The sequence below is a fragment of the Cydia pomonella genome, chromosome 4 (assembly GCF_033807575.1).
Source record: "Cydia pomonella isolate Wapato2018A chromosome 4, ilCydPomo1, whole genome shotgun sequence".
Classification (NCBI taxonomy): domain Eukaryota; kingdom Metazoa; phylum Arthropoda; class Insecta; order Lepidoptera; family Tortricidae; genus Cydia; species Cydia pomonella.
The window spans coordinates 17919172-17946667 of NC_084706.1; the positions used below are offsets into that span (position 1 = coordinate 17919172).

General features: G+C 36.8%; 3 protein-coding genes across 3 annotated transcripts; 2 read left to right on the plus strand and 1 right to left on the minus strand.

Moving 5' to 3' along the window:
- The first annotated feature begins 1739 nt into the window (after positions 1–1739).
- LOC133517207 (anaphase-promoting complex subunit 4-like) lies at positions 1740–7371 on the plus strand. Its single transcript, XM_061850413.1, has 7 exons — positions 1740–1757; positions 1822–1948; positions 2085–2191; positions 2342–2533; positions 3010–3550; positions 4741–4940; positions 5326–7371. Exons 2-7 carry the CDS (start codon positions 1840–1842, stop codon positions 6520–6522), a joined length of 2346 nt encoding a protein of 781 aa, XP_061706397.1. The 5' UTR covers positions 1740–1757; positions 1822–1839; the 3' UTR covers positions 6523–7371.
- LOC133517210 (uncharacterized) lies at positions 7149–9059 on the minus strand. Its single transcript, XM_061850417.1, has 3 exons — positions 8597–9059; positions 7962–8196; positions 7149–7572 (listed from the first exon to the last, which is right to left on the minus strand). The coding sequence occupies exons 1-3, from the start codon at positions 8804–8806 to the stop codon at positions 7358–7360; spliced, it is 660 nt and encodes a 219-aa protein (XP_061706401.1). The 5' UTR covers positions 8807–9059; the 3' UTR covers positions 7149–7357.
- A 1045-nt stretch (positions 9060–10104) lies between these two features.
- Positions 10105–26789, plus strand: LOC133517208 (probable dolichyl pyrophosphate Glc1Man9GlcNAc2 alpha-1,3-glucosyltransferase). Its single transcript, XM_061850414.1, has 8 exons — positions 10105–10353; positions 10564–10836; positions 11540–11687; positions 11963–12205; positions 12288–12393; positions 12686–12884; positions 13204–13290; positions 14104–26789. The coding sequence occupies exons 1-8, from the start codon at positions 10295–10297 to the stop codon at positions 14579–14581; spliced, it is 1593 nt and encodes a 530-aa protein (XP_061706398.1). The 5' UTR covers positions 10105–10294; the 3' UTR covers positions 14582–26789.
- Positions 26790–27496: the final 707 nt, after the last annotated feature.

The following is a 27496-nucleotide window of genomic DNA, read 5'->3' on the forward strand; positions in this document are numbered from 1 at the left end:
CCTTATAGTTTCGCCATGTCCGTCTGTCTGTCTGTCTGTCTGTCTGTCTGTCCGAGGCTTTGCTCCATGGTCGTTAGTGCTAGAAAGCTGAAATTTGGCATGGATATATAAATCAATAAAGCCGACAAAGTCGTACAATAAAATCTAAAAATTTAATTTTTTTTAGGGTACCTCCCCTACACGTAAAGTGGGGGTGAAATTTCTTTTTCGCTTCAACCCTTGAGTGTGGGGTATCGTTGGAAAGGTCTTTCAAAACTAATAGGGGTTTTCAAGAAACATTTTTTGATAAAGTGAATATATTCGGAGATAATCGCTCCGAAAGGAAAAAAAAATGTGTCCCCCCCCCTCTAACTTTTGAACCATAGGTCCAAAAAATATGAAAAAAATCGTGGAAGTAGAGCTTAAGAAAGACATTGAATGAAAACTATAGCGGACATGATCAGTTTAGCTATTTTTGAGTTATCGCAAAAAGTTTTCCCTTCATAGTAAAAAGACTTACTTTAATTAGGTACTGATTATGCAAATTTGCCTATTTGTTTAACTCGGGTGAAAGGTACCGTTTCATCCCTTGGTTAACAATTTACTATACTTTAAGCTCCAATTTAGCTTATTGTGACGGAAGAGTAACTATGGAACCCTACACTGAGCGTGGCCCGACATGCTCATGGCCGGTTTTAGTTGTGAACTAGGGATGTACAAAAACTATCGATAACTGTAGTTTTATTTGTATATCAGTGTAAATAATTAAATAAGTAAAATAATCAATTTCCTGTTTATAATAGTGTACGGCAGCGACACAAAATCTCATATTAGCAATTAAAAACAGCCCTGCGTGCAAAAGTGTTTATGGTATGGCACCCAAATTGTATAATAAATTTCCCAATACAATAAGAGAATCTGAAATGCTTGTATTTAGGAAACATTTATTGGAGTTTTTAGTACAAAATGCTTTTTACTCTTTAAATGAATATTTCGACCATATTCCGCATAGTTATTAAATTTAGTATAATGTAGTATACCTACATTAGATTAATTTTATTTATGAATATAAGATTTGTATGCCCGTTAGCTGGCTGAATACACTGTTCTTTGAAATCTATTTGATAACATCCACTTAACTGTATTCTAACAAATAAATGATTTGATTGATTGATTGATTGAAAATATGAGAAATTTCCTGTGAATTTGCAAAGTGCTAATTTGATCCTGCCTAATGGGGAAGAAAAAGTCCCTTTCCAACAAGGTGCTGTAAAAAAAAATCGGGTCCACATTAAGCCCGACCACGTATTAGTCCACTCATAGAACTATCCACTATATAACATACAACTTAAATATGGACTCGATCCTAACCTGATTTCGAGTACAAAAATTGTAGACAGGAGTCTATGTTTCAACCATCCCCATTTTATCGATATCGATAAGAAACGCAAGCATGTAGCGTACTACACTATTTTAATCGCTTATGTTGGTACTATGGTTCTTTGACAGATCTTTGTCGTATATTTTGGTAATGATTTGAGAAACAAACTGATTTCACTCGCTAGTATGGAAGTCCCGTCTCTTAAAACGTAGTGATTATATGCTCTTTGACTATGTCGACCAAACTATGTAGTTACGTTAAAAAAAAACATCGAAGTATCGTTCTATGCGCCATGTGCAAAAGCCTATCGTTTCTGAACGTCGTCTTGTCAAAAACTGTCACTGTCAATTAGTATTTTAAGTTTAAGAGCTGATTGAGCCGGTTAAGCCGAGTTCAGGTATTTTCATTTCAAATGATTCTGACTATTTCTTACTAGTCAATCCACATTTATTCAAAAGTAGATTTGTTTCATTGCCACCATGTATCACTGTGGAATGCGTCAATTGGAAGAAAGACATGTGGCCAACCAAGTTGATCTTATGGTTTGGAGCAACAGGCTTGATTTGTTAGCATTAAGTAACTTCAAAGGTAAGTTGGGGTAAACTATCCTTGTACATTTTTTACCGTGAAAACGTTATAAAGTGTTTCTATGTTAGCTTTTATGAAAATCTGATTCTGCCTAGACTCAATGAAATATTAACATAACTTTAACATGTTTTGTTAGGAGAAGTTCAAGTACATAGACTTATAAGTTGGCAGAAAGTGTGGACATTATCTCCACCTAAAGAAAATGTTACTGTACAGGCTCTGGCTTGGAGACCTGATGGAAAGGTAAGGAGTAATTTTTTTTTCTGTAGAATGATTTTGTAATTCTGGGAACTCCATGGTATTCCTATTTTTGGAATAAACTCTATGTAAGCAGTTTTGCATAATTGTCTTAACCCATACAATGATAAATCGTATATAGTGTACTATATTCAGGCATTAGCAGTTGGCTACAGTTCAGGCAGCGTTCACATAGTGGACATAGAAGACAAGGAAATCCTTGACAAGTATGATTTGGAGCAGGAGCCTTCGGAAGAGTTTGAAGACTCAAAGCATTATGGAATTACTTGCATCACTTGGGCAGTCAGAGCTACTACTCTAGAAAGTGCAACTGAGTATAATATTTATGTAAGTATTAATTTTGTTTCATAATTGAAGTAAATCATACAAATTTATACAACATACCAACTAATAGGTGGTATCAATACAATGTTCTGCTGCCAGAGTGCAGCACTAGCACATATTGTAAACCATAGAGTAACTTATACATATGCCTTACAGTTTTTGAGAAGTTTGCACTATGACATTGATGCACCAAGGCAGTTTATTTACAGAAAGCCTACCATGAAATGTGAAAATCAAACTTTCATTATCTGCATCTCTATCATTCGAATATGCAAATTTCGATTTTTGTATTTTGTGGTAGGCCATTATTTATTGCTTGTGGCACTTTCTATGCAGAGTTTTGGGTAATATTCCCTATTGAATATCTTTTTTCTTTTCTTTTTAATCTTCAGGTAGGACCATGGTGTTTGGTGAATAAAATAGGCAAAAAAACTTATATTTTATTGCATGAATAAAAATGAAAACCTTCAATCTTTCAGGATGATGCATCAATATTTCTCCAAAAAACACCATCTCTTAGCAGTGGCTATAAAAATCAGGCTTCTGAGGATAATGTTAAGGACATCAAAGAGATGCAGGAGCAGACCCAACTCAACATGCTGCTGGTTGGCTATGGCACAGGACACATCTACATGAGTGTATTTGGCCGATACCCATATGGAACTATCCATCTCACCCAAATTGCCAAAGACGAATTTGGAGAGTTCAAAGTACTAGACATAAATCTTTCAGAAGATTTTAGTATGATGCAAGTATTTTACTTAGACAGAGCTACGAACAACCTGTATGTATCACTTATTAACACAAGTGTGTTGTCGGCCTATGCAGAGCAGATCTTTGTTGTGGCAAATAAACACAGCCAACTGACTCAGTTGATGTCTCATCTTGATCAGACAATGATATCTATTACCGAAGCTTGGGAGCATATTTTATTGGAAATGGATACTAAAATGGCATACTATGCTGCATCTGTCCCGGAAGGTGGAGTGTCTGCTGATCTACTAGAGCTACTTATGTTAGGTAAAAAAATACTTCTGTGACTAAGTGCACTGTGTTCTCAATCTTAATATTCTGTGCCGATATGTTGCAAGTCTCACGAGACAGCATCATTCATCAATCCTGCACAGTATTTATTATAAGTTGTAGTTTATAAAGTAATATTTGGGAATTGTTTCTCACTCGCAACTGAGTCTGTGTGTGTTGAGAGCACTTAAACAGAACATAACATGGTTCTATTAGTTAGTGAAAGTCAGAATGGCGGGTGTACCTAAATAAAAATAATTGAAAAGCATACCATATTTTTGTACCAAATTTAGTACCTCCATTAAAAAAAACTGTACCTCACGGTACGTAAAGTTATCATCAAAAAACAGTACACCCGCCATCCTGAAGTCAGAATGGCGAGTGTACTTTATTACGCTATGTTCCCGTGGTTATGGATAAATTCTATAAAAGCCAAATTTTTGTACCTTCATATTCAAAATATAATATGAGTCATTTTATTTGTGCTTTCCAAGTTTTACTCATTTTATATTGTGTTTGCTATTACAATTTTGCAGTCAAGTTACCGATTTCATATTTAAGAAAAAACGCTAAGGTAGATTTTTTTTTTTACGCCAGGATTTAGTACCCTTAATGTTTAATCTGTTAAGTTCAAATAATTCAGAAAATCATGTCATAAAAATGATTTTTCTTAGGAAGAGAATTGGCGCCTAGCCTTTTTTAAGACATGATTTACTGAGTTATTTGAAACCAAAAAAGGTATTATTATTAATACTGCATTTACAGTCAGGAACAGATATGCGAGCAGTGTGTTCAGGGGGCCTACCGCGAAAACCGAAATTCGCAAATTGCGGGGATCTTTCTCTTTTACTCTTATTAAGACGTAATTAGAGTGAGAGAGAAAAATGCCCGCAATTGACGAACTTCGATTTTCCCGGTAGGGGCCCAGAATGGTTAGACTTTTAACCAACTTCAACATTAATTTTACATCAGAACTCCAACATTTCTTGTTAGGTTAGATAGGTATTTGGTGTATTTCACTAATTCAACTACCTATATGCAGCTTATGTAGTTGAGTTGAGAAAAGCGCGCGAGCAGCGGAAGTTCTCTGTGTTATCATTTTGTATGATTGTGCTATGCGACATTGCAGTGAGTCTGCATCTCACAAATATAATACTTATAAGTAAAATGTTATTATGGAATTTTAGGTGTTCCCTCTGATCAGCTGGAGCTATTTCTTCTGAAAGAATTAACGGCAAAAGGGTTAAAAAAGTTAGGAAGCTCCGTTGAACTGAGTTATTCTACAATTCAGAAACTGGTTCTCAAGCAATTGAACATTGTTGGACAAAGCCTAACATACTACCTGGCTGAGCTTAGGGGCTTGGCAAGGATACCAGATCGATATAAGGTAACAAACCTAAAGATATAAAAAAAAACTACTTTCAAGAACTTTGGTGGGCCAGTAGCCTCTTAATTAATACATCCTGTGCTCTTTTTTTCCTTTTCCTCAACCTAATTCCAAATTTTAGAAAACTTCTAGCTGGTAGTTGAGGTTGTCAGAGGAAATCCTGACCTGTATATTTTCGTAGATACCCTACCTGGTATTTCACTCACCTGAACCCTTTTCCAGGCCACACCAATCTAGAACATATAGGTACCCAAAAATTGTTATTCAATGAAATCAGATATGTCTCAGCCCTTGCAGCCTATATTATGTAGATGTATATGCGCAAAATATGCTTTCGAGTTTGAGTCAAGAGTCAGACGTTTATGGACTTGTGTGTTACTTACAGATACTCGGCCTCGAGGAAGCCACCGTGACCGAAGCCATCCGCGCGTGCTGCGCCTTCCTGAACAAGAGCCTGGAGTTGCAGCAAGTGATCGATATCTCCATGCGCCACTACAAGGCTTTCTTCCGGTGGCTCTTCGTCGTCATCGCGAGGTTGCTAGATGAACAAACGCCCAGCGAAATCGTTAAAATAACTCAGCAAGAACTCACGCAGCTTGCAGAGTTTTTGTACAACTTCGACAATGTTCAAGTGGAAGGGAGTGAAACGGTGTCCGAAAAGCCAGTGAAGTTCAATTTGGAAAGGCTCGGGCAATACCTTCAGGACCAAGACCTAACTATATTAACTGACAACGATGATAATCCATGGCATAAGTTTCTTGCAGAAAATGCGTGCTTGATGAAAGATAACGAGACCATTTTCTCTATGTCCGAATTTCGAAAGTTTTCCTTAGTTCAACAACAAGCGTTTTTGAAAAAAGCCATAAATAAAGTGTTCGACGTCACTGATAAAGACACCGGAAAACACTTTTCAGTTCTGTACAATCTGAGATGTTATGAAGATAAAACAAGTTCATATATTCAGAATAATCTACGGGTATCTCAAATGTTTGATCCGGCTCAGCAGAGATTCATGATGGCGTTTACGAACAACGCAAACGAAAGTGATGGAATTTGTTTCATGTCAGTGGCTATCAAGGAGAAATCTTGCAACGCTTCAGCTATTAGATATTACATTACTTCCGGTTTGATACGGGACCCAAACAAGGAACAGTTTGAAGAGGAAAATGTAGCAGTATTGGACTTGCAGTTTTATTCAGCAGAGTATTTGTCTGTGTTGATACGGCACCCGTGCAGCAGTGAAAGTACGATATTTGTGCAGTTGCCTCTAAAAATAGCGTTGGATAATGCGAATGAATTCAATGTTAAAGCGAAGTCCTGTATATTTAGTGAAAAAATATCTCGAAGAAACATCACGTCTCTGTTAGACCAGGGCATTTACACCGTGCTGGATAAAATGGATGGTTTTAGAATCGCCGTGTCGGGCGGGCGCCGCGTGGCCGTGGTGCTGTCCAGGAGCCGCAGGAAGGTGAGGGTGTTCGAGATGGAGGCCGACGGCGACGACGACGAGGATGAAACTCTGGACTCGACGCAACACTCGCTGTCGGCAACTAACGACTCGTCATACAGAAGTGATCAATGATGAAGGGCCCATCTATACAAGAAAAAAATCGAAAATTGCATCATCAGTCAGTGAAATTTGAACCCATAGTGCAGGAAATAGAGTTGATTTTTCTTTGTATGAAATCTATACGAAAATGAAATGGGTTTAATTTGAAAATATTTAAATTTCATCAAACTTGATAAGTACTATACAGTATAGAACCTTGCGCCTTAGTATAAGGCCTGAGTGAACGCTCGAAGCGGAGCGTTAGGTGGGGCGTGCAGCGTGGCGTCGGGCTCACAAGTGATGTGAGCAGTGTGCACTAAGGCCGCTTCTATACGTTTGCATTTGTTTAACAAGCACGCCTTGCCTCGTTGCACGCTCAACTTCAGCGTCCACTCAGGCCTTACATTTAGAAGGATAATATAAATAAATCCCTCATGAAATAAAATGTTCAAAGTGGCTCAGAACATTATACAATATAACTTAGCAATTTGGTTACTAAGAGATACCTACCTATTAATAGCTAGGTATCGTTAATTTGTTGGCACTCTGCATTCTTCTAGATTTTGATTTTTAATACATAATTCAATATTCATACCATGATATGAAAAAAAGTGCAGCCACAAATCTAAAGTCGGACATAATTAAATAAAATTAGACTATTATAAGTTGCTGATATACCTAATTTATTTTTTCTTACCTACTTATCACAATTTACAGTAGTAAAGTATTCATAATAACAAATTACCAATCAACATGGAACAGAAATGATTTCAACTATCTATATTAGTAAACTGCATGGAGTATGTCAATCGGCCTGTTACATTGTGATTGTCTTATACAAAATTGTATTTCAAGTGGATGGCATAAATTATATTAAACTGGCATGTGGTGATTTTATTTGAATATTTTCGAACACAGAGTTGAAGTCTGTATCCAAGCCCTGATTGTCTATGCCGTAGAGGAGATGCTCCGATGATGGGTTCCTACTTGGCCCTCGGCTGGGCCCGGCTACCGGTTGGCTTTTAGAACTCACTGTGGTTGGGTTATACACCTCATCTGCATCATCTTCTTCCATGTCGTCAACTGTAAATAAAATTTTATGTTCTATAAAACCATATTTATAATTTTGTGTAACAGTACCTTGTAGAAAAGTCAGTTAAATTTAGAATCATTACACCTTATAAAACATTGCTAATTAAACTCAAAAACTACTCCAGATTTTCATTCACCAGAGTCCTTCCTCAAGAGTGAGTGTATAATTTGTTAAGGTTTTGTGTAAATTGGTTGTTTGAAATATAACAATGATTGCTAATGATGTCGGAAAAATCAAATATTACAATTGACATAATATTACGCTTTACTAGCCTTGCTAAGCCGGGGCAGGTCACTAGTGCAAAATATAACATACAGGTTAGTTTAACTTACAAGAAACAAAAAGTTTAAAAAAGAAAATATATTGCAATAACAGTTACCTGGTACAATAGCATGGCCATCATATTTGTTCCAGTTCTTCCTCAGTCTCCAGTACAACAAAGCACAGCTGATCAGCACAATGATGGACACAACAATAGCAACCAGCTTCACAGCCTCAATGGTGGAGAATGTGGAACCAGAGACAATCATCTCAACCTGCCCAACTGCAATCCCTGAGCCGTCAAGCTTTTTTGAGATGCATTTGTAATAACCAGACTCGGCTGGAGTAACATTCTGTAAGGATTTAAACAAAGCACATTAATAAAAAAATAAAGTTCTTATAATTTGATTGATGACTGGATAGTGACCCTGTCTATGAAGTTCATGGTCCCTGGTGAACCCCGGTAAGGGCGTTTATTTGTGTGATGAACACAGATATTTGTTGTTTTCTATGTATATAAGTATGTGTATCGTCGCCTAGTACCCACAGTACAAGCTTTGTTTAGTTTGGGGCTAGGTTGATCTGTGTAAGAGAGTGTATTTAATTTGCACAAATTAAGTTAAATGTTAATTCTAATAAAATAAAAAGGCCAATAATCATGTCATTTTATAAAACAAAATAAAATAACTAAGTCACAGTTATTTTATTATTCAAATCAATATGAGGAATAATAAAATATTCCAGTCTACTTACATCAATATGAAGCTTTCCTGATAGCACTTCATACTTATACTTTCTTTCATCATAATGATTGTCAGGGCCAATCACCTTGTCTTTGCCAAACAGCCAAAACATAAAGTTGTGGTTGTAATCATTGCTATTACATGTCAACACAGCGGTGCCTCCTGCTGGGACCTCTTTCACTATAGAACTCTTTATCACAGGGGAATCAGTTATAGCCATTTTGAAATTCCTTATAAAACACTTCTCAGGTCTGTTATATCATCAACTCTCTTGGCGCTTGAGTATATATTTGACATGTGTAAACATTCTATGGTGACACTGAATGAGTGCCAAGTTTAAAATTATCTACAATACATAGTCACATGTTCTTGACTTTCTCGAAGGTAGCATATTGAGTTTATTCACTTCTGAGTCATAATGTTTGTCTTTGAAACGAATTTTAAAGTTATTTGGTAAATATTCAAGTTTACTTAGAAAATAGATAGTAGGTAATGTTAGTATCTACTACTTCCACTAGAATGTTTTATTAAATGCATGAAAACTTCTACACTCAATACAGGCAACAACATCCAAATAGGAGTCATGACAACATAAATTGGAAGACTTCCCTTTGTATATTCCAGTTTGATGCAAATTATGATTTGAGCTGCCATTTTCAGTCCAATTGCTGCTATGTACCACACATGTTTATTGATTGTACCTCTAAATCTTTCAATACCATTCCGGCAGTGCGATATCATATGAAACAAAACGTATATAAGAAGAATGCTATCATAGACCCACATTGGTATGAATACTATGAACCAATTCCAGTGTGTTCTAGACTCTAATCTCAGACACAGTAGTATCAAGAACACTAAAAATATAAACCACGTAAACAGGGCTCTGTGAAGTATGGCCATTTTATTGTTTGCTATAAATATACAAAGAATTCTCTAATAATAGAAAATTAGATATAATATTAAGGTTATTTAAGAAAACTGACGGATTTGTTTTGACATTGACGTCATCGTCCACTAGTGACAGTTTTAGTTTTTCAGTCGAGACCAAGACCGTAGACCATTCTGTCCCTGATTTAGAGTGAATGAGAATAAATGTGCAAAACTTAACGCAGATGGCGATGCAATCAAAGAACAAGTCTCAATAAAGAGATCCTAAAATACAATTAAAATCCTAAAGCGCCAATTACATCCACACTTCCCGAAATCAGTCCCGATGTCGGGCCTCATAGGCGTTTTCCGTTTCAATATCAGCACATCGTTAACAATAATTGAAATGTAAAAAATACTTTGTTTCTATCTCTAATTGCCAAAAAAGTTCAATGTTTGATATGTTTGCATATGATCCATTTTTTTCCATTTCAAATTTTGTAATCGATTTGCTGATATTTGGTGAAACGGAAAAATACTCTTGCTTGGGCCTGACGTCGAGTGTAACAAGGACAATAATAATAACGCTTTCTCTGCTTCTCCTACGGAAAGTTCCATATGAGCATCTCGTTCAGTCATCTCCCGGCTCTACCATTTCATCTTTATACTTATTGTACCTTTATAGATCTGGTTTTGTGCAAACTGTGGATGGTTTGGACAGCTTGTTTAAGTGACGTTTACAAACAATATTTCACCGACATAACCTCTCAAGAATGTGAAAGTATTAAAGTTGAATAACATAATTTTAATGAAGAGCTAATCAAAATACTAGTCAATAATGATATTTCAAATCGTGCTGATAGTGAGCACAATCAAATGCTTATTTATTCCACTTTAGTAAGTTGCAGTTCATGTTTGATTTACATGTTTACTATGTAGGCGTAATAAAGAAAACAGTTAATGCTGTTAAAAATAATCAGATGGGGCTAAATTATTGTAATCTAGGCAATGTCACTGTTACCGTTAAGCTATATTTCATAAACCAATATAATTCACCATGAAAATGGAGTAAGGCAAATGTATAATTGCATAATTTGTTTGTTTTAGCCACTCAACAGATTTCGAGGTTCACAGAAACTGGTTAGCAATAACACACAACCTCTCCATCAATGAGTGGTACTATGACGCTACATCAGAATGGACTCTGGATTATCCACCATTCTTTGCTTGGCTGGAATATTCCTTATCATTTGTTGCAAAGTTGTTTGATCCCCGTATGTTGCAGTTAGATAATTTAAACTATGCATCAGATATGACTGTGATATTCCAAAGATTATCTGTAATTGTTTTAGATTTGGTTTATATTGCTAGTGCAAAGAGGTATGTATAATATTTTTTATTTATTTATTTATTTATAGCCTCATAACAGAAATACATTTTATACTATATCTATAGTTTTGCTTAATCTACGATAACCGATTCTGTGTGCCTTTGCGCAAAGGCCTCCCCCAATCTTCTCCACTCTACCTTATTTTGCACTAATCTGGTCCATGTTTTAGTCCTTCCAGCCATGTCTTCTATTTCATTGGACCATCTTTTAAATTGCCTACCTCTATTTCTTTTATGTCCTCTAGGGTGCCATAGTGTTACAATTTTACTCCACTTATCTCCTCCTCTAATAGTATGTAAATGTATAATATTACTTGTTAAACCCCATTATTGATATTGCAATTTATTGAAAATAAGGATTAGTTAAAATACATACCCTAAATTCGCCTATAGTACATAATTTCGCCTTAACTAGCATTAAAGCATAATTCCATTATAAATTGTAATATGGGATTCATAGGCATACTCAACATTTATAGGGTTCCCAAACGTCCCATATATATGGGACTGTCACTGTATTGAAGGGTCACATCCTTTATTTATACATGTCCCGGTTTTTTTCCCATATATCGATACCGCTGTAGAATAACTAGAGAAATGGTTACAATCATCTCTGTGTAACCAGTCTGTTTACATATGTAACTAAACAAAGAGCAAAGCTATGTATGTAAGAAATGTATTATTTATTTTTCAGTTGTGCAAATCTTATTAGTGATGGTAAGCTGCTTGTGTTCATTCTGCTAGTGTCTAACCCGGGGCTGCTGATGGTAGATCACATACATTTTCAATACAATGGATTTTTGTATGGTTTTCTTCTCTATTCCATGTCAAATATGATAAGAGTAAGTTAAATGCAAAGTTTTTTAGTGTGCCTGACCTGAACAGTTGCTTTTATTCGTTTTTCTACTGTACATGTAATTACAGATTTAACAGCAATTTTATCTCAAATAAAAATGAATAGTAATAGCTAAAGTAGGCTAATTTCTTGTTGTGCATTCCTGTGCTAAGTTGCACAAAGTTCTGATTGGGTATTATTACCCAATAAGAAGATATTTCTAGTAGTTTCAAAGTAAAGGTGCTAAATGTGTAAACTATTAACACCTAACATTTGTTACAGGGTAATTATGTGTGTGCAGCGCTATGGTTTGCAGTTCTGCTGAACTTAAAGCACATTTACCTATATGTGGCACCCGTGTATGTTGTGCATTTGCTCAGAGCATATTGCTTTACCATATCAACAAATGATGGTGTGCACACTCCATGGTACTCTTTTTCCTTCATGAATTTGCTGAAATTGGCAATTACTGTCACTACAGTGTTTGCTCTATCATTTGGACCGTTTTTGAACCATATACCACAGGTAAAATGTACATGCATAAATAAATGTATTTTTTTGAACTAGCAGAAACAAACATTAAATTTTTGTAAATGACTTTTTTTAGATTATTTCAAGATTGTTTCCATTTAAAAGAGGCTTGTGCCATGCATACTGGGCTCCCAATTTCTGGGCACTCTACAATTTTTCAGACAAGGTGCTGCAGCATGCTTGTGAGTATTATAGATCATTTGACCAACACTACTAGTTTTACAACTGCAGGCATGATTGTACTGTAAGTTACACTATGTAACTTGTTGTGCTTAAAAGGAATATTTTCACTTAAACCTTTACCCAGAACTCCCAGCAGTGAGGTGAGGTCAGAAATAAAACGAAATTTGCATTCTACTCTTGTCAAGTAGTTTATTAAGGATTGATTTTTTAAATAAATAATTATTCTAACATGTTTTATGATCCTGCTTTGTCTTTTTTATTTAAAATAATCGTATTCTGTTTACAATTCAGTACCGCGGGCAGGCATAGATGTGCCCAAGGTGGAGGTTTCCATGACGGGTGGGCTGGTGCAAGAGTTTGATCATGTGGTGCTGGCATCCATAAAGCCAATACATACTATGGCATTGACTGCCATTTTTATGATACCAGCTCTGGTAAAACTTTGGCATCTTGGAGCTGACAGAAAGTACAGAACTGTTAGTTTTGTGAGGTTCGTATTTTATAAAGAATTAACCCCTTATTATGGCCCTAACTTTTGAGTAGGTTCAGTACCTATATTACCATGTTAAAAATATTGCTGTAATATTGGTTCAATCATAGTTTAGTTTGAATCATAATAAGTTTCCCTGTGTATAGTAAGATGGGCTATTTCAAATTCTCTTTGGTAATAGTTTAATAGAAAGGTATTTTGGCAGCTGTCAAATTATTGTAACTACCAAAGAGCATATAATCACTACGTTTGTAACTACTTGATTTCTGTACTCGTATTTTAAACGAAATATATAAATATTGTGAATTTTCGTTTTCAGATGTCTGGTATTATGTGCTACTACGTCGTTCATGTTCAGCTGGCATGTTCACGAAAAGGCTATCCTTTTGATTTTAATACCATTAAGGTAAGAAAAGAGATGTATTATTATATTATATTCGAATTAGAATATATTTTGCTTAGATACTTAATTATTAGCCGGGTCCACACAGAGCGAACATACGCGCGAGGCAATTTCCTCACGCACAAAACGGTCAGTGTAGACGTGCCTCGGCCGAGCGTCACGCTCGGGCGAGGAAAACGCACGCGCCGCCTCAACCGAGGCACGTCTACGTTTTGTGCGTGAGGAAATTGCCTCGCGCGTATGATCGCTCTGTGTGGACCCGGCTATAGAAGAATAAAACAAGAAGACGGACTATGTCTACGCAAAATATTCCTGAAATTCTATAAATATGTCTATATTTAACATAAGGCGTCACTAAAGCAGCAGGAAGCTATTCTATTCATTTTGACGCTTAGACCTCGCAGGGCCTACCGTGAACACCGAAATTCGCAAATTGCGGGGATCTTTCTCTTTTAATCTCACTAAGACGTAATTAGAGTGGCAGAGAAGAATGCCCGCAATTGACGAACTTCGATTTTCGTGGTTATAGCCCTGTATCAAATTACGCCTTAATTGGAGTAAAAGAGAAAGATGCCCGCAATTTGCGAACTTCGGTGTTCTCGGTAGGGATATCTATTGAAAGGAAATTGAGTTGTAATGAAGCTAGCCTCAGTTCAATCCGTTATGTTCGGCCTCTACACCTCTGTTCAAAATAACTCAACTTACGTTAAATAGATGGCGCTGAATATTAAAGTAACGCTATTTTGTGTAGTATATATAGATAGTGTCCGTCACCTTGTTTTATTCGTCGTACTTATATTGAATCATTTGTTTCAGTTTCTTGTCGGTACTCGGCGATGTTGACGGAAGACTATTTCTTCTTCTGTCCCCCATCGGTCACTACTCTTTATTTCCTTTATTATATCCAAAAAGTCTTCTATCCATCAAAATATTCATGTTGTTAAGTCATAGCGCAATTGCCTTTGGGAATATACCAAGATTATATGAGCAGCCTGTAAAGCCCAAGAAGAAACCTCGGCGTGGTTTCCTACGCCTTCCTATGCTGGGTCTTCTGGAATCGTTGTACGTGTATGGTCTAATACTACTGTGCGTTTACGAGAATTTCATTCATACTATCTGGGGTTTGGACAAAACTCTGCCATTCTTGCCTCTGATGATGACTTCGGTTTATTGCGCTCTTGGAGTTGCGTATTTCTGGGTTTCATATTATTATTATTTCCTTTACTTTAACGTGAGCAGAGTACCAATGCTGGGCACAGGAAACCTAACGCAGTATGCTAAGAAAGTAAACTAGGTTGTGTTCAAGAAAATTCTATAGGTAACTATGTAATTCATAATTTAAATACAGGTATGAGCAATGAGAACGGGTCAGTTGATAATGGAGATTTGCATACAGAGTGACCAGTTTTGCTCATAAGTTTAGTTACGAAGTGTGTGTAAATATGTAAATACATTTTTCGTCAAAGTAGGCATACGATGGAAGTACCTAACGTCATAAACTGGTTTAATGTAAGTAGTCTAATTTAAATACATTGTAGAAAACTATTATCAAAAGAATTTTAATAATAAGTGTTTAGGGGTTTTTAATCAATATAAATCGCGCGCGCGTTTTCCTCGCCTGAGTGCGCCGCCTCGGCCCAGTGTTGGGCAAAAATCAATTCGAATAAGAATAGGAATAAAAACAGAAACTCTATTCTTATTCCAACAATGGAATAAGAATAAATCCATCCCTTTTTATTTTAAAATAACATGAAATGGAATAAATCATGCAATTTTTATTTTTAATGAAGAATAAAAGACGGAATAATTATTCCAGAAATGGAGTTATTCTAAATAAGGTTTTAGTGGAATAACATGTTATTTAGAATAAGAATGAAGTTCGAAGTTATCGTTAGGTCAATCTTGCGAGTCGATTTACTACCACTTCCTGACGTTCGATTTGACTCAAATTTCGTATACTTGAGTATCTGGTGGACTTGGTGACTGTGCAATATTATGGTGTCATGAAGCTGGTCTGATGATGGAGCCAGAAGGTGGCCAAAGGAACGCCTAAAGTAAAAAAAATAAAGACACCGTGTTTCGGCTCATTCGATGTGTCTTGGCAAGCACTTTGATGTTTTATGATTTTACTGAACACCTGCGGCTGGCGGCTCTTCAAAAGATCTTTGAGCATGTTATTTTGCCGTTTAATAATGTGAAGAAAATTTAAATAACAGGTATTTAAAAAGACCATGTAATAACTCAGTAATAAATGTTCGGTAACAACAAGAACACTAAAAGCACCGAAGTTAATTTAGAAACATGAAAATATATATAATAAAGTCATCATAACTTAAACAAATTAATGTATTTTGCAGTAGCGGCGGCTCCATACAACCCGATTCCCATGGGTTTTACTAAAGAATTGCGTTCGTCCGTAGTCCATCCAAATCTATACCTACCTACTTTCATACATGACATACTTAGGTACATACCAGCTTCATCGGATTTATTAAGAAAAATTCTCACGTTACAATTCTTATTCATGGAATATTATTTCAAATAAAAATCATGTTTTTTTATTTGAATAAGAATAATTTATTTCCATTCAATTTCCTCACCGAAGAATTATTCCAGACGGAATTATTTGAAATAATTTTGACGGGAATAAAATCAACGTGATTTTATTCTTACAAATTCTTATTCCAATCATGATTTTATTCTTGAATGCCCAACAATAAAAAAATACGGCTGAAAATTTAGAGAAAAAAATGAATTAATGTGATGAATAATTATGGACTATGAGGGTTGATACGATGGCGCATGATACCTAAATTTTTAACCGGTTAATTAAACAGCCCGACAAAAGAGGCTTTTAGAATTTTTAGGAAAATTTAGTATGGCGGATCACAGAACTTTAGCAAATGGATAAATTAAAAATATAACACAAAAATACACAAGAAATAATTAGAACTAGATAATACTGACGTTAAAATTTAAAAACAAAAATATTTCAGTGGAAACAGGGTAAAGGGGATGAATGTGGCACACGCCAAGGTACCGGCAGCTGGATTCAGGTTTACTTGTGTAGAATGGATGGCGCACAAGTTGGCGACTTTAAACAAGCCGACGAGGTAAGCCTTACTCGCTTTCTGGCGAGCACGTATGGCAGCAGACCGGGCGATAACGATGAGATTTCTTCACTTCACCACTGCTTAGCGCCGACCTGCGCACGGCTTTGGAGACCTGTCGCTTCCTCGCTAGCGCGTATGGCAACAGACCGGGCGATAACGATGAGGTTTCTTCACTTCACCACTGCTTAGCGCCGACCTGCGCACGGCTTTGGAGACCAACTGTTTATGAGAGGCCTCTCCTCTTCGAACGCCGATTTACGCGCGCCTTTGGTAGTCAACTGTTACCAGGAACTTCTCCACCCGTGGATTTATGCGCACTTAAAAAGACTTCGTGTTAACTATTAAACTGGCTATAAATTGCAAAACTGGTTTAAAACGACCCGGGAACACAAACGACTTCTCCACTCCAAATTCACCAAACCATCTGCCGAAAAAACAACTTCAATCTTCTCTTTTTCGAATATTCCATAAAAATTTAAATTCAAAATAAGCGCAAATAAGCACTTAATTTATTAGAAACGGCCAGGAATTATACAAAAAAAGGTCGGCGCTTTCTTTTTCTTTTTTTTTGCTAAAAGCGCCATCTAACCATCAACGCCTGAATTATGAAACCGCATAGAGAGACAACAGAAAGAGAACTGAGCCAGCTGACAACTAGAAGAAGTTTAAAAATAAACCGACAGATGATTATGTAGCAATTTTGCTACAATACATACTAAAATAATAATATATTTGAATCATGTATTAAATATCCATCACCGCTTCAAAATTACCTACAGTTAGGTTTGTGAGATTGAAAGAGATGAAAATGGATATATTTTAAAATGTCGGGATTTTGGAGTTCATGCCGGGAACAATAAATATTATGTACTTATACCTAGATTATTTCTGTCAAAAACGAGTGGTTGACAAAAAGTTAAAGATAAATATTTATTTATTTATTTAAGCCATTTAATTCCTTAATAATACATTTCATAATTAAATTAATAAATAATACAATAATAAATTAAATTAAATTAAATATTATCAAACTAATTTACATGCATTTTCAAAACAGTGGTAATTTTGTACAATAAGTTTAGTCATTTTTTTTTATTTTATTATTATTAAGGACCTCTTGACGAGTAAAGGCCTCCTCCATTTTACTCCACATTCCCCTGTCTTGGGCTATTGTTACCCAATCGTCGCTGGCAAACTTTTTTAATTCTTCGGTCCATCTTTCGAGTGGGCGGCCTGACTTTCTTTTACCGGGAGGTCCCGCCCATGTAGTGACTCTTTTTGTCCATTTTTTGTTGTCCATTCGTGCCACGTGACCAGCCCATTTCCATTTTAGTTTCATGCAATGTGATAGTGCGTCGATAACTTTAGTCTTTTCCCTTATAACCGTATGGCGTTGTTTATCTCTAAGTTTTAGGTTCATGATGCTCCGCTCCATGGCTCTTTGGCAAGTCATAATTTTTCTTTTCGTATATGCATTATAGATCCATGTTTGGCTCGCGTAAGAAAGACAAGGTAAGAGACATGAGTCCATAATTTTCTTTTTTAGTCTTAAGGGTATGTTAGATTTTAGAACTTCCTTGTGGCTCCAGAATTTATTCCACGTCATTGTAATACGTCTTTCTAATTCGTCACAGTGTCTAGACTTTGATAGAGATAGTTGTTTACCTAAGTATATATATTGCTGTACATACTCTAACTGTCTATTTTCGACGAAAATGGGTCTATGAGCGTTGTTGGACATGATTTTCGTTTTATCGATATTTAATTCCAAACCAATATCACGGCTAACACAATTAAGTTCGTTTATCATCCCTTGCAATTGTGACGCTGTCCCTGAGAAAAGAACTAGGTCGTCAGCGAAGCGTAAATTGCTCAAGAATTTTCCTTTTATGTTTATGCCTTTTTTTGACCAATCTAGTTTCTTCATAATATGCTGTAAAACTGTGATGAATAATGTAGGAGATAGGGGGTATCCTACATTATTAAATACCTAGATTATTTCTGTCAAAAACGAGTGGTTGACAAAAAGTTAAAGATAAATATATATATGTATAAAATGTTACTGAATTGTAAATCACCGAAATGTTATAAGAATATAAATCATTTTTTTATAATTTGCCGCTTTTTTCTACTGACGAAAATGGCTTAACAGACTATACATATAATATGTGTTGCCTTTGGGAATATACCAAGATTATATATACAGGGTGAGCAAATAAGAGTGATAGACTTTGTTGGAAAATTTTAATTATATTAAGTGCACAATTTACTAAATATTTTTTCATAAATATATTATTCAGGGTTGGCAATTGTATACGGAAGATAATTTCTGCCAAATGTCTACCTCTAGCAGCAAATTTCTCAAATGTTTGTGTTGTTTAAAACACGTTGTTAAATGTATAAATTTAGATTTTTGCGTTTCCCGGTAGGCCCCTTGTATAATATTTTTCACATAGCTTGGGTTCAGTGACAGCTGTCATCTTCGTGTACGCCACTTATCCCGGTTTTTCGAATGTCATCCACAACAATCCGTCAACATTTTGGTCCACCTGCCATCACTCTGCCTGGCAACATGTCCTGCCCGATTCCTGCCTGCTCGCACCTTAGTGCGGCGTCAGATCTCGACATTCCTCACTCGGTCTTGAAGTTTAATGTCGAGCATGGCGCGCTCCATGTCTCTCTGTGCAAAAAACAGTTTAAGGCACAGTATGTATAAGTTAGTCTATGGTTTACGATAGGTGCACTATTGCATAGGTTAGTGCTGCACTTTGGCGGCAGAACATTGCAGTAATACTCCCTATTCTATCAAAATCTAACGAAAACAAAAAAATCGATAGCAAAATAAATTGGCCCATTAAGTAGGTACCTACCCTAAAGTAATAAAAAATGGCTAATGTAATAAGAAGATGGCAAATAATGTTATCAAACCAATTTACCGTCATTTCTTCGTAATCTCGCACTTTTTGTGGACAATCATGATTTTATCAACGTTTTAATATGCTTAAATCTTTTATTTATATTAATTACCTGATAGTTAAATTATATTTTAATTACCTATTAATATTTCAGTAAAAACTATCATCGTATTTTTTTAGGTTAAGAGCCCTTAATCCTTGGAGCGTTCTCCGATTTCACGAAATAACGCTCGATAGATGGCGTTGGCGCTCGGTACGCGAGCGCCGGCAACGCGACGCGCGTTTCAATGCAGACTAGAATAATCTTGATAGTTTTCAATATAATTTCAAGCAACATTAATTTTAGTGTTATATGATATCATATGGGCACTCTTTATTTTATTTTATATGCACAGTAGTTTTTTTTATGTACACTATTACTAAGTGTACAGACTACAGAGTGTACTATAACCCTTGCTCTTTATTCTGTCTCTTTCACACCAATGGAAAATGAAGAAGTTAGTAAATGACTGCAGGTATAAATAAAGTATATTAGTGCGATAGAGAGACAGATAGTGTTTCGTTGTCGTATCGTAAACGATTGGCATGTTGGCCACACACTTGCTTGGTGCCTAGCCAAAATACCAATCGTTTGCGTATATTAGTGCGATAGAGAGACAGTAGTGTTTCGTTGTCGTATCGTAAACGATTGGCATGTTGGCTACGCACCCATAATACCTAGCCAAGAAGCCAATCGATTGCGCATATTAGTGCGATAGAGAGACAGATAGTGTTTCCTTGTCGTATCGTAAACGTTTGGCATGTTGGCTACGCACCCATGCTGCCCAGCCAAGATGCCAATCGTTTGTGCATATTAGTACGAGAGAGAGATGTTTCGTTGTCGTATCGATTGGCATGGTGGCTACGCACCCATGCTGCCTAGTCAAGATGCCAATCGTTTGCGCACATTAGTGCTATAGAGTTTCAGTGTTATTTGAAATCACGTTAGGGTTTGTATTATTATTTATGACCCGAATGAAGTCCATCCAGGTTCTTATGATGGAGTCAGGAGTTGGTCACCAGAACTCCTAATCTACTCATTATAATTCCATCGTGCTTGGGCTCAAAAGATTTGCCCTGACGAACACCATCGATCTAGATGAGGTCCAGGGTCTCATGACGGAGTCAGGAGTTGGTCACCAGAACTCCCCAGAACTCCTAATCTACTCATCATAACTCCATCGAGTTTGGGCTCAATAGATTTACCCTGATGAGCACCATCAATCTAGATGGTCCAGGGTCTCATGATGGAGTCAGGAGTAGGTCACTAGAACTCCTAATCTACTCATTATAATTCCATCGTGTTTGGGCTCAAAAGATTTGCCCTGACGAGTACCATCGATCTAGATGAAGTCCAGGGTCTCATGATGGAGTCAGGAGTTGGTCACCATAATTCCTAATCTACTCATCATAACTCCATTGTGTTTGGGCTCAATAGATTTGCCCTCACGAGCACCATCAATCTAGATGATGTCCAGGGTCTCATGATGGAGTCAGGAGTTGGTCACTAGAACTCCTAATCTACTCATTATAATTCCATCGTGTTTGGGCTCAAAAGATTTGCCCTGACGAGTACCATCGATCTAGATGAAGTCCAGGGTCTCATGATGGAGTCAGGAGTTGGTCACCAGAACTCGTAATCTATTTATCATAACTCCATCGTGTTTGGGCTCAATAGATTTACCCCGACAAGCACCATCAAATTACCATTATGATGAATAGATTAGACTCCTGAGTCCATCATGAGACCCTCGACTTAATCTAGATCGATGGTACTCGTCAGGGCAAATCTTTTGAGCCCAAACACGATGGAGTTATGATGAATAGACTAGGAGTTCTGGTGACCAACTCCTGAGTCCATCATGAGACCCTGGACCTGATCTAGATTGATGGTGCTCGTCAGGGCAACTCTATTGAGCCCAAACACGATGGAGTTATGATGAGTAGATTAGGAGTTCTGGTGACCAACTCCTGACTCCATCATGAGACCCTGGACCTCATCTAGGTCGATGGTGCTCGTCATGGCAAATCTCATGAGCCCAAACACGTTGGAATTATAATGAGTAGATTAGGAGTTCTAGTGACCAACTCCTGACTCCATCATGAGACCCTGGACTTTATCTAGATTGATGATGCTCGTCAGGGCAAATCTATTGAGCCCAAACACGATGAGGTTATGATGAGTAGTTTAGGAGTTCTGGTGACCAACTCCTGACTCCATCATGAGACCCTGGACCTCATCTAGGTCGATGGTGTTCGTTAAGGCAAATCTATTGAGCCCAAACACGATGGAGTTATGATGAGTAGATTAGGAGTTCTGGTGACCAACTCCTGACTCCATCATGAGACCCTGGGCCTCATCTAGATCTATGGTGCTCGTCAGGGCAAATCTTTTGAGCCAAAACACGATGGAATTATAATGAGTAGATTAGGAGTTCTAGTGACCAACTCCTGACTCCATCATGAGACCCTGGACTTTATCTAGATTGATGGTGCTCGTCAGGGCAAATCTATTGAGCCCAAACACGATGGCGTTATGATAAGTAGATTAAGAGTCCTGGTGACCAACTCCTGACTCCATCATAAGACCCTGGACCTCATCTAGATCGATGGTGTTCGTCAGGGCAAATCTTTTGAGCCCAAACACGGTGGGATTATAATGAGTAGATTAAGAGTTCTGGTGACCAACTCCTGACTCCATCATGAGAACTTGGACTTCATCCGGGTCAAAAATAATAATGCAAATGCAAACCCTAACGTAATTTCAAGTAAAAATGCGTTTTTCAGAAAATCGCAGCCAAATAACACTAGACCCTACTCATAGTGTTGTGTTCCTGCCGGTGAGTAAGGTTGCCAGAGCTCAACGAGGGGCGGGAGGGGGTTAGAGTCGGCAACGCGCATGTAACTCCTCTGGAGTTGCAGGCGTACATAGGCTACGGATACTGCTGACCATCAGGCGGGCCGTAAGCTTGTTTGCCACCGACGTAGTATAAAAAAAAGGACCACTGAAAATCCATCAATAAGCGAGAGTCTGTTAAGCATAGTGTAAAAAATGAACTTTTATTAAGATTTTCTAATCGCAGTATATAGCACTTCTCGGAACTCCGTAGCTGATTACGATCGCAACGAATGCCTGACAATCGAGCACAGGTCCGTCCTCTAAGCGCGCTCCGCGCGGACTGAGAGCGGGGCGTCGCTGCTGCGTGATTTATACGTGTTTTAAAAAAATATAAATTTATGGCAATGTAGGTCCCATAGTTATGTTTTTTTTTTTATAGGTTAACATAAAGTTACAGTTTGCTATAATATTATTTTTAAAGCAAAATATGCGTACAATTTGCGGAAAAAAAATATAATAAAACCCTGTTTTCGCCAAGAAAATGAAGAAAACTCGAAAGGTATTTTATCAGTTTTTTCAAATGAATCTTCGATTGTTAATCATTCCAGCCCCTCGTACGAGATATGTTGAATCAAATTGTAGTCATTCATGTACCAAATGATTCTTGTTTACAGCAAAATTGAGAACCGAAACGCTACATCTCACTGCAAAATTTGGAAAAGACTCCCAAAAAAACTCATTAAAAAAGAGGTTTAAAAGAGAAAATGAAAATTTGAACTGTTGGAGCCGCTAGTTTAGGAAGCGATTATTTAAGTACGTTACCAGTTTTTGAATAAATACTAATAGTTACGTCGTAATCTTGAATGAAAAAGGAAGCATTTTACAAAATACGCTCGTCTGTAGGAATAAGGACTCTTAAGTATACGTCAAATGCTAACAAAATCTGTCATATTTGTTTAAGTACATTATTTGCAATTTCTATGGAACTCCACTTTACGTATCGATAACAGTTAGGACGATATTTCTTTTGGTCAATCCCTCGTTTTTGCTAGAAAAGCTGTCAGCCTCCACCATCAAGCAACCCTGCCTATAAATAAAATGTATCCGCGGCCGGCAAAATGTCCCACTTTGTCGTTTACCATGTTTTGACAGGCTATCCGTACAAAGATACAAGCAAATCTCGTCCTTATGGTAAGCGACAAAGTTGGATATTTTGCCGGCCGCGGACACAAATGACGTTAGGGGTGTGTATTTCATGAGTACCGCGTTATGATTATGGCAAACTTTTTATGTCTAGTTACTGCATAATAATATTCCATAACTTACTTGACATTAAGATGGATGGATGAGTTAATTCCAAGTCATAATAATCATTGGTATTGATTCAGATAACACCCATGGCGTGTAAATGTCATGTAATTTATTAGCATTCAATGTAAATAAATAGTAGATTTGGTCAACATGTGTAAGTAATTGTGCATCTGTAATTTCTAAGTAGGAAGGTATATACTTTTACATTCCAAATGCTATAACCAGACTTAGAAGTTTTTTGGGCAAAAAACGAGTGTTTGAGAAAATGAAACATCGATAAATTTGTTATCGATAAGTCAGTTATAGAGAAATTTCAAGAACGCAAATCAATTACAAATCGGTACATAATTTCTGTTTTACATAAATATATTTAGTACTCAAAAATAAAACGTAAATTGTAGTACACAGTGCCAAAAGAATAGGAAACTACCAATACATCAAAGAATACATTGAACGTGTTGTGGTAGTTATCTTCTTAATCTTATGCGATGTTAATAATATGTATAACTTTGAGGTAACACCGATAACAGACATGTCGATATTGGATTTTGTCAAGCACTTTATTTTGCCACAAAAACTTCGTCGAAAACCACAAAATCTATGTAGGCTATAACTGTTACAGTGAGTAGTTACAGCACCCCGCGATAAATATTGCACAAGTCACAACGCACATCGGTCTTTGGAAAAAGACTTGGCTGCTATTATTAGTTAAGTTAGTTAAATGAATAAAATAAATTCAGGGCCGGATTTAGGGGAGGGCCACAATAGAGACTTCGGAAAATTTACCATTTTATTTGGAAAATAATTTGGGGCCAGGGGGCCTCCACTCCTTTATTGCCCGAGGCCTCCAGACCTCTAAATCCGGCATACTAATTGTAATTTGGAGTGCCCTACAGGGTTCATACCTGTCCGATATCCAAATTAATTAGGTTAGGATTAGGTGTTAACCTATTTTACCTACTTGCCTATGAAAGCAATAAATGATTACTGATTATATTAATACCAAATACTTCCAAATAGGGAAAATAATGAAAATTTACTTTCCCCCTTTAGTATGTTGTTCAAGGCAGCTTTACCTACACTCGTACGAAAATTCGCTTATACCTACACGGATTGTATTTCCTCTTTTTAGGGTTCCGTACCCAAAGGGTCAAACGGGACCCTATTACTGAGACTCCGCTGTCCGTCCGTCCGTCCGTCCGTCTGTCTGTCGTTCTCATGAACCGTGATAGTTAGCCAGTTGAAATTGATGATACCATTAGAAATAGAAATATCCGCCCACGTAGGACTCGTTGCAAACGCGAATGTCGTGGGCCGCCCGCCGCGAGTTGTTCGCTTACGTAAGATGCTGTGTACAACGGTGCGAGTAGAAATTTTTCATACAAAATTTCAAAAATATTTTTTATATTTTTTTTAAAGTTTTAAAATGTTTTCTGAAATCGGTCTTGTGTTAAAGATAATGACGATTCTTGTGAACTTTTGTTTCGGTAATAACTCGGTGGAAAACGCCTTTTTGGCTGCGACATTGCCACTATGTGACTTCGTTCAGACACACCTATTGGTAGACATTAAAGTTTTAAAGGAAACTCAAAATTTATCTGTCTATCTATATATAAACTTTAGGTACTTATTCGTTGTAATGTTTTGTTTTCGCCAAGATGTGAAAAGAAATAACGTGTCGTGTACAGAAAACGCGTGTATTTTACACCAAACCAAAAATCATATAAGTACTTACTTAATATTTTTGGCTCCTTATGACCTCAGGAACGCGTGGTTAAAATCTGTGGGGTTACTCGAGTCGAGCCCACGGTGTATATTAGCCACCGGCCGCCTGCCGCCCGCTAGGTAGTTAGGTACCGACATACACCTACGAACACAATAGTGAATGTCACCTACACGTCACCGGGCCGTCACCTTTTAAATTTGGTTAAAATCAGCTGAGAGCTTTGTAAATTATTGAATTTGAAAATAAATAAAATGTAATGTTTTGATTTTATTGAGTAGAGGCTTTCTAATTATAGTTTCCTGCATCATTGTTCTGATCTTTATGCTTGATTTCCTCGTTATAAAACTTTCTTAACCGATTTGTTTTTTTTTTTGGTTTAAAGTATATCTAATAGACCTATACTTACGTACACATTGGTCCCTTTTTGCCAAAATTTAGTGCTAATGATGGGATCCATGAGAAATCGGAGGAACTCCTAAAATCTTATAGGAATACATAGTGGTTTTTGTATTTTCATCAACAAATTAAATAAGCATTTACGTTTAAAATGTTAAATTTGATGAAATGGAACTGCTGATCTCACGTGCACCTCACGTTCGGCGATATGTCTTCTTCGTTAAGATTGTTCAACATTTTTATCAAGGTCGATTTCTGATGATGGAATCAATGAGGATCATTATTTCCATCTAAAAACCAAGCATTTGAAATTAAACAGTGATGTTTGGTGAAATGGAACAGGTTACGAAGACCACCTCCACGTCAAGTATTTTAAGTCTTGGGGCTAATACTTATTAATTGTTACGAGATGCACTATGGCCGTAAATAATTTTAAGGGCATTTCAAGTTGTTTTCAGATGTCGGTATTTTTACAAGCTTTTATCTAACTTGCCCTGTTAGGTAGTAGGTATGTATGTGTGGGTCAAATCTTGGAAGCTAAATTTGACCCACTTCCCGATTTCCGACTAAGCTGAAAATTTGCAAACATAAATGTAAGTCGGGTTACAATGTAATACTATGGTACCATCGAGCTGATTTGATGATGGAGACAGGAGGTGGAGGAACTCTGTGATAAAACAACGCAACCTAATTGTGTTTGGGATTTTTAAAATTGTATCGATGAGTATTAGTTACCTGTGGAAAGAAAAGTAGAGTCAGCGATAAAAGCTTGTACCAAAAATTAAATGTATGCCAAAAACTTATTCTATTAAATATTATTTGGAGTCCTATAGACGCAAAGACTCACGGGCTCACGTGATCGCTATGTCAGGTTTCCACAGAAGACCAGAGGGCCTACCGGGAACCACGTTCGACGTGTTGCCTCTCTGTCGCACTTGTAAATTCGTATCTAAGTGGCAACAACACGCAACACGTCGAACGTGGTTCGCGGTAGGCCCTCAGGCTCAACTAACTAACTTGTAACTTGATATCAAACTGAGGGCGACCTTTTCAGTGACGTTTACGTACGTTTTAAGTACAATAAAAGTGTTGTAATAGTTTTAAGCAATATTATATTATGCGTCCTGAATAAATTAATTTTCTTTTTCTTCTGTTTCTTCTAATGTTTATCTTCTTATTTGTTTTGTTTTCCACTTTTTAAATTAAGAAATCTATTGGAGTATTCCTACACACCTTTAAGCGAGCTTACCTAAGATATAATAAAAAAATATATAATGGACTTCGTAAAAACTGAAATTCCTTTTTACATTAATCGGGCTACGAGTCTACCTTTGTATAGCTATGTGCACAGTATTAGCCACATTTATTTCACGGTCCAGTTACCAAAACACCCTAACTCAATGAATAGAAAATCGAGAATCCAATAAAAAACCTGTCAAACCCAAAACCGGGACAGGTGTACCTAGATATTTCCTGACGACAAAGTAAAACGAGTAGTTTATTTTTACCGCGGAGTAAAAATAATCAGCTACGAGTATATATCGCGATTTTTAAGTTCCTTTTCCTATTTTTGCATTCCCATAATGATCGTTTGATCTAAAGCTCTAATGCCGTTTATGATTGTCCTAACCTAATATTGTATCGGTATTTTTTATGCTAATATATCCTAATATTATTTGCTATAATTACTACATGTCACATGTCATTCCCTTCCCTAAAGTACTTAACTTGCTGTAGTAGTTGCCTCAGATTACACAGTATTGATGGATTCACAAGTTTCACAACACAACAATGAATATCGGCTCCTTACCTTGCCACAACGTAACACGTAACTTCGCTTCGGCATCCAACATGAGACTGCGCGCATGCG

Coding starts and splice junctions, on each gene's coding strand:
- LOC133517207 (XM_061850413.1), top strand. CDS start 1,840: ATGTATCACTGTGGAATGCGTCAATTGGAAGAAAGACATGTGGCCAAC. Junction 2,192..2,341: donor CTTGGAGACCTGATGGAAAG/GTAAGGAGTAAT, acceptor TACTATATTCAG/GCATTAGCAGTTGGCTACAG. Junction 4,941..5,325: donor GGATACCAGATCGATATAAG/GTAACAAACCTA, acceptor TGTTACTTACAG/ATACTCGGCCTCGAGGAAGC.
- LOC133517210 (XM_061850417.1), bottom strand. CDS start 8,806: ATGGCTATAACTGATTCCCCTGTGATAAAGAGTTCTATAGTGAAAGAG. Junction 8,197..8,596: donor CAGGAAAGCTTCATATTGAT/GTAAGTAGACTG, acceptor AAATCCTTACAG/AATGTTACTCCAGCCGAGTC. Junction 7,573..7,961: donor TGGCCATGCTATTGTACCAG/GTAACTGTTATT, acceptor TTTTATTTACAG/TTGACGACATGGAAGAAGAT.
- LOC133517208 (XM_061850414.1), top strand. CDS start 10,295: ATGATATTTCAAATCGTGCTGATAGTGAGCACAATCAAATGCTTATTT. Junction 11,688..11,962: donor CCATGTCAAATATGATAAGA/GTAAGTTAAATG, acceptor CATTTGTTACAG/GGTAATTATGTGTGTGCAGC. Junction 13,291..14,103: donor TTGATTTTAATACCATTAAG/GTAAGAAAAGAG, acceptor CATTTGTTTCAG/TTTCTTGTCGGTACTCGGCG.